Below are 12,680 nucleotides of genomic sequence, written 5' to 3' on the forward strand. Positions count from 1 at the left end.
CTACCTATCCACACAATAGCTTCATTCTCAAGCAAGCAAGCAAAGGGCGCCTTCCCCCACGGGAAGGGCTCAGGAATGTGCTCTCAGATTACAACAAACAGAACTAGCCAAATCGCTCCGCTTAGCAAGGCAGGGAGCTGCTTGTCCAGAAGGTATCCAACAAAAAACAAAGGGAGCCTGGCTGCTGGAGGGGGAGGTCTGCCGAAAGAACCCGGTCTGGTTTTAATAGACTCCCAGATTCTTAACCTGCCATGTCCCCCTGCCCCAAGACTGCCTGGATCAGCGCCACTCCAAGCCCACCGAAAGGCAAAGGTAGCTGGGGGAAGGGCTAGAAAACTGGGGACACTGGGGAGGAGAGAGACCCATAAGACCTGGATTCAAATCCTGCCCATCTCATCACGTGTGGGACCTGGACAAATAACTTCTCATCTGGAAATTTGTTAATGGACTTGAGGTCCCCATGGCCCTTCAAGCTCTACCTCGTGGGGGCTTAACCAGGGGCCCAGGAACCTGATTGTTATGGAATTTGGCTAACTGGAGTCCTGGGCATTTTATTTCCTGCATTTAAAAGCCTGTTTCAGAGAAGGGAGATTGCGTGTTTCACACCACATGCCAAAGGGACCAGTGCCCCCTGAGAAGGCACAAGATGGATGGCTTGTTCGGGTCGCTGCAAACTCTCAATCTGTGAATCCTTAAAAGAAAACCAAAGAAATCAGCCCTCTGATTAGTGGGCACAAAACATAGTCCTCACATCTATAGGAAAAAGGAATTGAGATCAATTCACCTAGAGGAACTGGGCTACAGGACTGTCAAAGGACCTCATTCAAATGCTCCCTCCCATGATTCCTAGCTTTAGGACATGGGAGAAGTGATTTCCCGGGACTCATTTCCTCATGTATAAAATGGAAGATTATTCATTCCAACTCTGTACCTCTGACTCCATGACAGGAGGGAACAGAGTCACTGTGTTAAGATCTATCCCCCTCACCATGATGCAGGGGATCTGGGGGGGCGAGCACAGGGTGGCTAAAGCTGCACGAGCCAAGCAAAAGGCTGAGCAGGCAGAAATGGGCCCAGTTCCTCAGGCAGGCTTTTAAAACCTTCACGCCTCTCCCCATCTTTCCAGCCTTCTCTCACCTTCCTTCCCACACCCACATGTCTGGATCCAGTGCCAACGGCCTCCTTGCTGACCCTCAAACTGGGCGCTCCATCTTCTGCTTGCCCAGCCTGGAATTCTCTTCCTCCTCATTTCCAAATCTTGGAGTTTCCTCCAAATCCCAACCAACATCTCACCTTCCACCAGAAGCCTCTGCCCATCACCCTTCCTCTGGTGGCTATTCCTTATTTAGCCCCTAAATAGCTTGTCGGTACATAGCATGTGGTCTCCCCATTAGGCCCCATGCCCCTTTGAGGACTGGTTCTACCTTTTGCCTTTCTTTGGAGCTCCAGCACTGAGCCCGGTTCCTGGTGCAGAGTAAGTACTTAATAAAATCTCTGCTGACTTAATTTAATTTTCCCTGAAGGAAAGCTTACTTATAGGGACATAAGAACTAAATTTACTAAGTTCACTATGAACTTCTTAAGAGGCCACCGAGGGATCAATTTTGCCCACGAGTTAACCAAGCAAAAACCTCCTGCCCAGCGGGATATTAAAGGGTCCGGTTTTCCCCGTAAAAGTTCAGAAACTTAACTCATCCTTGCTTCTTGTCCACTAGCTAAGGCATCAGCCCCCAACACACCATCCCTGTTAATATTTAAAGAGAGCAGGAAAAGCTGGGGGTGAAGTCATTTCTGGCCCAGGGATCAGTTTGTGGCAGCTGTCAACAAAGATTCCCCTGAAAGTCCATTCCAATCCACTCCCCTCCCACCCAAACCATTTCCAATTTCAGATCCCACAATTACAGAGAAAAGGAATCAGCAAACTCCAATGGCCTTTTTAAGGGGGCATGGGTGAGAAGGGGGCCAACTTCCTTGCCTACGTTGGGTTCATTGACACTCTCAAGTGACCTTTAACTTCAAGTTCTCAAGTTACATCATATCAAGAGTAAGGAAATAAGGATTCATTATGTCCAGAACTAGAAAAAGGACTCCAGTTCAAGATTTTGGAGTATAGAGCCTTAATAAAGATAGAAGAAAGGTTGGCTTGAGGCAGTTTTTCAATTCACCTTTAACCAAGTCTGAATGGTAAGAGTATCAAAAGGAAACAGTGGAAAGAGCTCTGGAGTGACTCTAGAGTCAAGGAGCTTGAGTTCAAATTCAGCTTCTGATATTTGCTGCCAGTTTGAGCTTGAATAAATGACAATCTCTCTGAGCCTCAATTTCCTCACCCAAACAGCCTCTAATGTACCTTCTTCTAATGCTAGATCTAGGATTCTGTGTGTGTTCTTGGCTTTCTTGTGCCTCAGTTTCTTCATCTGTAAAATGAGGCACTTAGATCAGCTCTAGATTTATGGACCCATGAATCACTTCTGGCTGAGCCACATTCAAAAAGGCTGCCAAAGCATCTCTGCCTCAGATAGCCGAGAAACTGAACAAGCTTTCTGCCTCCATTTCCCCATAGGATGGAGGAGAGATGACTTGAGGCCCCTTCTAGCTAGCTCTTGGATTCTAATTAATTGCCTTTCTTCTCACTTAGGGCCTGTGCTACTTCACGAAAGCCAGGGAATCTGTCCCAAGATTTCATCACCCTGAATGGGTTAGATAAAAGTTTTGAATTTAAAAAAAAAAAAGGGGGGGGGGGCTGGTGAAGGAGTCATATATTAAAGCACGGACTTTGTGCAAGACCAAATTTTAAAATCTCTGTCCCTGATCTCAGGGAGGGTTGATTTCTGCAGGAAAATGCCAGCCTAGAAAAGGCTAAAGAGACCACTCTGAGTGGAGGACCCTGAATGGCTCTGGAGTCAAAGGTTTCGCTGATGTAACCTTGACCAAGGTTATAACCTCCTGAGCCTCAGTTTCTTTTTCAGGAAAATCAAAGAGCTGGCCCAGGATGGCTTTTGAGATCTCTTGCGACCCGGGTACCCTGGGAAGGAAGGAGGGAGAGCATCTAAGGAGTCAGTTCCCGGGAGGGTTGGGTGTTTAGGGGAAGCACTAAATAAAAGGAGAAAATCGGGTATTCTGGCAACATCATTATTTCTTTTTTTCTTCTTTTTCTCGAATTAAACCAATCCAGAAGTATTTACGAAGCCAAAGCCAGGCACTGGTGATAGGACAGCAAGAAGAAAACAATCTCTGGTCCAAGACTTTACAATGTATCAGAGGAGACAACTTGTACTTAGAAATGTATACAAAGTAAATCCCCGAGAAGTAGTGAATTTTTCTAATCCGATACAGAAAAATCTTGGCTTCCAAAAGGACATCAAGCAAGGGGCTGACTGCCTAGAGCCCCCCACGCCTCCCCACATGTTCCTGACCAAAATCCGGGCCACTACCTCCCTTCACGGCGCAGAGCTTGCCGTGGAATGGCGAGAAGGCAAGAGGCCTGCAATTGATTAAGGGAATGTGTTAGAAGCCAGCTCGAGACTCTCAGGAAAAATAGAAGAAAGATATCATATAGTTCAATATTTCTCCTGGCACAAAGCCAAGGTCTTACTCAGCTTGAAACAAGCAAGATTTAAATCACTCCAAGATTCTATTCCGTCCAGCAGAGATCAGCTCGCACCTAACTTTTCACAGCTTTAATCAGTAAGAAAACATTGTTTTTCCTCGAACCAAAATGGTTTTCACACTAGTAGCTAAACTTGGGGGTTACCGTGAGAAGTCTGGCAGGTACCCTCCTATGTAAGATCAGCTTCGAGACCCCCTTGTGTAGAAGACATTTGTGGCCTGAATTCTCCTGATCCAAATCAGAGCTAGTTACAAATTAGATATTTTTTAATGTGACAAAGACTCTCCCATCAGAAGGGACTCCACATCCATCCCCTAACCTTGTTATGTCTGGCTTCCTTGAACATTCTCCCGAAGTCAACAGGATTGCAGAGCCATGTCTGATTTGTTTTTTGGGGTTTTTTTTTACAAAGATACTGAGGTGGTAGACCTGAGGCAAGTAGGGTTAGGTGACTTGCCCAGAGTCACAGAGTTAGTAACTGAGGCTGGATTTGAACTCATGAAGATGAGTCATCCTAATAGCAACTCCAGTGAGTCAACTACTTTCAATCAATACCTCGGACCAGGCACTCTCCTAAATCATGGGGACACAAAAAAGAAGCTGCCTTCATGGGGATCCAATGTCTGAATCACTTCTTTGAACAATATTTTCAAAGCATAAAGTACCTAAGATTATGAGGAAAAAATTATATTGAAACACAATTATCAAATTATATTTTAAAAACAGCCCCCCCCAACACACATTAAAATTCCATGATCTAATCCAATAATAAACTTTACAACATATCCATAGGCTCAGCCTAGGGAAGCCTCAGGTCAAGAAGACCCCAGTTGAAATTCTGCCTCCCTCACTAGCTGTATAACTCTGGGCAAGTCATTTAACCCTGTCTGCCTCAGTTTCCTAATCTGTAAAAATGAGCCAGAGAAGGAAATGGCAAAGCATTCCTCTATCTCTGCTAAGAACACCTCAAGTGGAGGAACAAAGAGTCATATATGCCTGAAAAAAAATAAATACGGGGCAGCTAGATGGCACTGTGGATAGATCACTGGCCCTGAAGTCAGGAGGACCTGAGTTCAAATCTGACCTCAGATACTTAACATTTCCTATCTGTGTCAAAACACTTAACCCCAATTGCCTCAGAAAAAAAAAAAAATGTATATATGTATAGAAATAAAGCCTCAATGTATATATGTATAGAAATAAAGACCCTCAAAAGGGTCTGCCAGGCTCAACTTGAAGCCCTCCAGTGAGGGGTAACCCCACCACCTCCCAAGGCAGTTCATTCTACTTTGGACAGTTAAATAAGGATGGTTGAAAAGTTTGCTGTCTTTTTTCCCCTGGGATATCTATACATTACTCCTAGTTCTGATCCTTCTCCTCAGCTCTTCAAATATTTGCAGATAGCTACCATGTCCTCTATAAATTTTTCTTCCACAGGTAAAACACCCCTGTTTTTTTCAATGGAGCTTCCCATAGTATGAGGTCATCAAATCAATTACCCAATCAGTCAATCAGCATTCAGTAAGCCTCTATTCCATACATAGCACTGTACTTGACAATGGAATTACCATTGTAAAAAAAAAAAAAAAAAAAAAAAAAAAAAAAAAGCAAAGGAGGGACAGATTTATGGAGTAGATCCTGTTGGATTCAAATTCCAACTCTGACTTATCTGTGCGCCTCTGGGCCACTAACTTCATGTCTCTGGGCCCCTAAATGCCCTTTGAAGCCACTGGCATGTTTTAAGATGCACAGACTAGACAAAAGTGTGTTAAGGTCTAGGGAAAATGCACAGGCCGAGATTGAGACAGTTTTCTCCTCTTTAAGAAGAGAAAGTTGGCTGGGCTAGATCAGAGACAGCAGACTCACAGAGAAATTGGAGGCGCTATTCCATACATAAAGATCCCTGTGGATCTTTATGCATATTAACTTAGTTTTAAAATGTAATGTGAGCTGGTTTATTATATGTTTATACTTTTGTCAAATATTTCTCAATTACATTTTAATCTGGCTCAGGCCAAACTGGAGGGGGTTGTGAGCCACATGTTTAACTGCGCTGGACCAGAATACTTTGAAAGCAGCTCTAGCATGACCTTAACTGATAAAGTAAGTAGTAGGGTCAGGATTTGACCTGGATCTCTGGCTCAAATGCTATCCACTTTCCTCTATCTCATGTCCTTGGTTTACTCCCGTGTTAAAAGTATACTACACTTACTTGCAGCTTTTTATTAACCATTAAAATTAAAGTTCATAGATGTTTACTAAATGAGAACCACTTCCATTGAATGAAAATTGAAAGAAACAGTTCTTCAGAAATGGTTCATGATGAGAGAAATTAGGATGATTCATAGCAAGCTGAACAAACTAAGCCATGTGACTGTTGGATGGATGTCAATCAACCTCAGCAGTGGGGACAGAGGGTCAGAACTCAGTTATCAAATGGGCACTTGCCATAAGTTGGCAGAGAGAACTAATGTGCTCGAAAGCTCAAAATCCCAAGACATAGACAGGCAAGCAAAATGGGGCCTGAAATCAGCAAAGATTTATGTCTAGATATCACTCAGGCTAAAAGCAATTCAACTCCAGCAGACAGATTGGAGGAGACCTGGCTAACTGGCGGCTAATATGACAAAGGGTTAACTAATGACAAGCTCACTGAATTCAATAGAATAATAATAATGGCAGCTGGCAGCAGCAGCAGCTGGCATTTAGATAATGTATTTTAATGTGATTTTAAATATGAAAAATTTCTATAAAAACATATATAACAATGCTTCAAGATTTGTAAAGCACTTAACAAATATCTTATTTGCCTTTCACAACAGCCCCGGGTGAGTAGCATTATTATCATCATTTTACAGAACAAAAGGGGAAACCCAGGGTCACATGGGTAGCTGGTATCTAAGGCAAGATTTAAACTCAAGTATTCCTCACTTTAAGCCCTGCACATTATCCACTTTACCATCAGAAATCACAGTTTGGACCCCCCCCAAAATTAATAATAAATGAAGAGACTAATTTTTAAAAAAATTTTAATGTTTTAAAAAAATCAAAATATGTTTATAACAACATATACAGTAAGAACTAGGCAAAGGAATTGAGGTTAGTAAGCTTAGAACAATGGATGATGGATAGAATGTGATAGCTGTCCTAACTCCTTAGTCTAATGTTCCAATCCTCCCATTATCTGGTTTCAACCAATCCATCCAGCTTCATCTCCTATCCTTCCCCTACAGTACATTCCAAGCAAACCACACTGCTCCTGATCCAGTAAATAGGCTCTGGATTCCCAGTCTTTGCTCCCATCATGCATCACTGTCAGGCCTTGGCCCATCCCTCTCACCTTTACCTCTAGCAAACTTTGGAATCCCTCAAGGCCTGGTCACCTCACTGATGAGACTCTGCTGGCCCCTCCACCACTCTGGCCCACCACGCCCTGGGCCTGCCCAGCCAAGGCCTAAGGTGATTGCCTGGACTTCTGAATGCCCATAACGTTTTCTTTATACTTCTTAAAAACTAAATCTATTCTCCATTTGTTATTTGGCACAAGTTGTAACTATCTCCCCAATAAACTTCCCGAGAGCAGAGAAATTATCTTATTTTTGTTAAGCCTTGTATCACCTGGCACTTAGTAGGCCATTTGTTGCTACTAATGTTTCTTGGTTTAAATTTAAGGAACAACATATTGTCAAGTGAATAACGATATATGACAGATCATATATATAAAATATGAAGATAACAGAAGACTATCACAGGAGGGAGGCTGATTATTACTGGGTGAGGTTATCTTAGAAGATAATAATAATAGCTAGCATGTATATAGCATTTAAAGGTTATAAAAGTGCTTTACAAATATTATCTCATTTGATTCTCACAACAATCCTATGAAGTAGATGCTATTATTATCCCGCATTTTACAATTAAAGAAACTGCCCAGAGCCACACAGCTCCCAAAGGCTGGATTTGAATTCAGGTGTTCCAGACTTCAAGTTGATTATATCACTTAGGTGCCTCTGGGTATTTGCTAAATGACTCAAGAAAGATAGCCAGAATTTCCACAGTTTGGGGAGGTTACCGGGAAGGATTAGGAGAGATAATAGTTACAATCTACAGTAGAGAGGCATAGGGAGAGATGTATCCAGCTCTTTAGAGTAAATTTGACTCTATTTACCTAAAGTCAAATGATCTGCATTCTTTGAGACTCTTTCATTAAAGATTATTCTACTTATGAGTTAGTTTTAGATGAAATGATTCCTTTATAAGTTAATTGTAATGCCTTTAAAAAAAAGATAGCATATTCAAATATTTTCCTGAACCAAATCAAAAGCCAGGGAGTAGTAAATTTCAGAGAAACCAACTAGATGTTCCTCCTGCCAGTCTATTGATATATAATTAAGAAACCTCAAACAACAAAAAAAGAATCAAATTATGCTTTTCTATCTAGGAATCCCATTTCTCCTAAAAATATCATCCAAAACATTCAAAAGCTGTTTTATTTGAAATTATGAAAAATAGGAGTCTCTGGGAAAATGCCTGAATAAACTATGGCATGGAAATGCAATGGAATATTGTGATCAGTAAGAATTTTTTAAAAGAAAGTTTGAGGGAGTTTGGGGAACTTTGAAAGAGACACCCACAGAGAGGACTCCTTACAGAAACTTAAGACAATATTTTTGATTTTGCTTTGTAAAATGTGTTATAATGTTAATTCAATTGAGTACTCACTTAAGACAGTAAGCGTCATATCAAAGTGTACTACAACAGTAAGTGCTTAATAAGTGCTGCTTTTTCCCCCCATTCATTCACTGAACTGAAGTAGAAGCAAAAAGAAAAATTCTTCCTGCCACTTCAGAAAGGAGGAGCAGATAAAGGGGACCACAGATAAGTAAGAATAAAATAGAAATTCAGAAAAATTCTCTAAAGTGTATCTGGGGAAGACAAGGAAAGAGCACTTTCTGCTTAGGGGAGGTTGGACTAGGAGACCAGAAACAAAAATTAGGGTATCGTATCTTAGAAGAAATGGTTCATGGTTTAAGCCTTAAGGGATGAAAAAATAAAAAAATCAGAAAAAAAAATCAGGAGGAATAAAACAGACTATTTGAAGAATTCAAATAAAAAAGTAAGATTGTGAAGGCCTTGAATGCCAGCCTCAAACAGTATTTTGTCTTAGAAGCCATAGGGATTCATGGAAGGCTTTAGAGCAAGAGTTACATAGTCAATTCCATGTTTTAGGGAGATGACTTCCTATGTTTTCTTTCTTTTAATCTTTTTTATTCAAATCTCACCTCAACCACTTCTTCAAATGTGAAAAAAAGAGGTTGAGCCAAACTTTGTCTACACCTTTGTTTTGGGTGAAAACTCATAATCCTACCTACCCCATGACCTTCCTTTTGCTATCAGAACACCAGATGAAACAGAAGCAGAACTGAACACCAAACCAGTGCTGGGAAAAGGGACAAAGACAATAGACAACAGCTATCATTTATTATCATTTATATGGTGCTTTCAAGTTTGCAAAGGACTTAACAGAGTTGGTTAATGTGCTCTCAAGTTGGTGAAGCATTGAATGTAGCTGGTCCTTAAAACAGCCTGTAAATTGATATTTTGTCTCCATTTTACAGAGGAGGAAACTGAGTCAATAAGTCATCTAGCATTTATTAAACTCCTATTCCCTACCTGGCCTGAAAGAGATTAAATGGCTAGCCCAGGGTCACACAGCTAGGAAGTATCTAGGGCAGCATTTACTCTCATGTATCTTCCTGGCTCCAGGATCAGCACCCTATCTACTACCACCTACACCACAAATTGGCAAGAGAGCCCAATCTGGCACAGTTCAGCGTCTGACAATTTCTCTAAGTAGAGAATCAGACATACACTATAAGTTTTTAACAACCATTCCCATCTTACAGTGCTTCTGATTTACAAATCCTCAGCAGTTGGGTAGTGCAAAAGGATTATGAATCCCATTTTGCAGATGGAGGAAACACTCAGGCTGGCCGAAGGTCCAATTGCTAACAGTGGATGCAAGTAGGCTCATCTTTTGCGTTTAGGAGGAGCCTTCTTTCCATGAGAACACCAAGCAAGCTCTATCCAGACCAACGTACCCCACATAACACAAAATACCCCCGTTAGCCACTCTGGGCAAACCCAAAGGCCACGAATGGAAGGAGTAGTAGTGAGCTTCTAGAACTTTAAGTTAGATGATACCAAGGGTGGGTCCTTTATCCACAGGAAAAACTGGAGAAAATAACAATTCTGCAATTCAAATTTCTTAAGTACCCACCCCAGCTTCCAGACTTTAACTGCAGGCCTTCAGAGTTGGGTTTTTTTTTTTTTTTTTTTTTGGTTGTAGTTCCTTTAGTTCCCTGGGGTGACTCTGGGAGTTGTTAAAAAGGGAGAGGACCGGGAATTCCAGAGCTCCACACCTCCCCACCCTAGCAATCTCAAAGCCACACAAGACCCCAGGAAGGAATATTCATTAAAGCCAGACGGCTTTTCCCTCCCTTTCCCCCCAGGGGGCTATGGACTTTCTTTTTCAACTCATCTGAGGTAATTCTGCAGGGGTAAGAGGCCCAGGTGAGCTCAGCCGAGCCCCGGGCAAGATTTCCTATAGGTTCCCAAGCCCAGACGGCCATCTGGTTCCCTCCCCGCCCTTGGGGGTCAGTGGATCACCCCACCCCCACCCCTCCGCCAGCCCTCACCTGAGGAGAAATTCTCTGAGGAAAGACCCAGAGGCCCAAACCCAGAGAAACGCGAGGGGCCCCGGGAAGTCTCTATCCCGGAAAGGAACTGAAGCTTTAACGGCTTAGATCGGACAGATACCAAGCGCAGGAATAGCCGGACCCCGGCGGCTCCCCGGCACCGCGCTGCCTTTCTCCTAGGCACAGACGCCACCCAAGCCGGGGGCCGGCCCAGCGGGTGTCCCCAGGAAAGCGGGGTGAGCAGGGGCCAGCTGGGCCGCCCAAGCAGGTGCAGGGGCCCCGGCGCCCCGAAAGACGCACCCGTCGAGGAGGTACGAGAGCCTTGTTAGTCCTCTCCTCGGGGGCTGCTGGCGTCGACCACACTTCTTGGAAATAGTCCCGAGGCTATGCCCCCCGCCAGCCCGAGGTCTCACCTGCAGCTAGCCAGCTTCCTCCCGCCACCCGCGCTCGTGGGCGTCCGGCGCCCCGCACCCTCCGCCACTCAGCCCCCCGCCCCGCCCCCAGCCCCTCTATATCAAGGGAAGGAAACTTGAGAGACGGGACCCAGATCCTCTCCCTCTCTCCTGCAGAAGCCCTGGCCAGACTCCTCTCCCTCCCCCCCCCTCGGTCCCCCAGAAAAAAGTGAGCTCAGGACACATGTTACACGCCCCCATCCTAGCAAAAAGGACCCAGAACAGGGGTGAAAGCTGGACCCCCCCCCAGAGAGTTCCGGAGCCAGACCCACCCTCAGAGCGCGCGCGCACACACACACACACACATACACCCGACTTCTAGGGGAGCACCCTGCACCCCGGAGTGCGAATCACGGGCTTGGGGGGCGCGAGAAGGGGAAGGGATGGGGGAGATCCCCGCAGGGAGGAGGGTGCCCCCAGCCTCGGCCGCCCCGCCCCCGGGCCCCGGCCACCGACCTATGGACACGAGCTTGATGCTCTCCAGCTCCAGGAACTCGAGCGCCACGGACACGTTCTCCAGCTGCATCTGGCGGAAGGTAGGCCGCTGGTGGTACTTGCGGTACATGCGCTTCTGGCTGAGCACCTCGAGCAGCGCGATCAGCCGCAGCCCGTCGCTCAGGTCCGTCTGCAGGTTGCCGATGCGCTTGTTCACGCACTTGAGGTGCTCGTTGCACCAGCGCGTGAACGTGTTCTGCTGGATCTTCTTCCACGGCGCGTCGTCCGCCAGGTCCTTCTCGGTCACGGGCATCTCTGCGGCCGGGCGCGGCGGGGCGATGCTGGGGCGGCTGCGGCTGTTCGGGCTCCGCTCGGCTCTGGGGCTCCGCTCGACTCGGCTCTCGGCGCTCTCTGCTGCCCCGCAGCCCCGGGCGTGCGTCCTGCCTGGCCCCGCGCCTGCGCCGGCCCTCCCCGGCTGCGCGCCTCGGCCCCTCCTCCTCCCCCTCCTCCCCCTCCTCCTCCTCCTCCCCCTCCTCCCTCCGCCTTTCCGGGCCTGTGCTCGGCTGGCCAGCCGTCTCCCTCTGCCGCCCGGACCGGCTCACTGCGGCCCGCCGCGTCCGGCGCCCCCGCCCTCCCCGCCCCCGGCGAGCTACCTGGCGGCGCGGGGCTCGGCCCCGCCCCCGGCGGAGGCCAATCGGACCCCGGGCTCGCCACGCCTCCCCTCTGCCGGCGCTGGGCACCCGGGGATCGGACGCCAGGGGCGGCCGGGCGAGGCTCCCAGCTGAGCCGAGTCACACTCGGCCGGACTTGGCGAGCCCCGCTGCCTCCTTCACCTCGGAGCTGCCTCAGCCCCCCGAGTGCTCAGCCGCTAAGCAGCGATCGGCGCCTTTGCCAAGTGCGATGGGCTCCCTCACGTACCATTCAACAAGCATGTATTGAGCGCCTCCTGTGTGCCAGACCCCGTGCCAGCCATTCCCTCCATTTATGCTCCTACTCTGTGCCACGGCCTGTGCCAAGGGCTACCGATTCACTCCGCTTACTTATTCAGCAAGCATTTAGTAAGCGCCTGCTGTTTGAAGAGGCCGGGTGGCCCGGTGGGCCTCGGACACAGACCGGCCCCCGGACTCGGAGCGGACTCCTTAATCTCTCAGTGCCGGGGGCCACTACAAAAATAACGCGCTTTTGTTGGGGGAATTTCCTCGCTCGGGAGTTCCCTCATCCCCAAGAAATCAGAGATCTAGTCCCCAATCCTACTGTGGCCTAGGCTAGGAATCCTTCCTCCGTCTCAGAAGCTTAATCAAGCGTCGGTTCTGTTCTCAATTCTAGGCTGGGTCCCGGAGATAAGATGAAAAGCAAACCAGTCCCGGTCCAAAAGGAGTTTACAAGCTTGCAAACGATTTAGAAGGGGGGAGGGGAGGGAAGGCTCGAGTCCTCCTTGGCTCAATTAAAACAATCGCTTACCAAGATTCAGTGACCTGTCTAAGGTCA

General features: G+C 46.6%; 1 protein-coding gene across 1 annotated transcript in view; it reads right to left on the reverse strand.

The window, feature by feature from the left end:
• Positions 1–11,612, reverse strand: part of FLNB (filamin B) — a 131,244-nt gene extending 119,632 nt beyond the window's left edge. The window contains 1 exon segment of the mRNA XM_074284281.1: positions 11,214–11,612. Within this exon segment, the coding sequence (XP_074140382.1) occupies positions 11,214–11,505 (292 nt within the window). The 5' untranslated portion in view covers positions 11,506–11,612.
• Between the last annotated feature and the right edge of the window lie 1,068 nt (positions 11,613–12,680).

This window comes from Sminthopsis crassicaudata, chromosome 1, assembly GCF_048593235.1.
Source record: "Sminthopsis crassicaudata isolate SCR6 chromosome 1, ASM4859323v1, whole genome shotgun sequence".
Classification (NCBI taxonomy): Eukaryota; Metazoa; Chordata; class Mammalia; order Dasyuromorphia; family Dasyuridae; genus Sminthopsis; species Sminthopsis crassicaudata.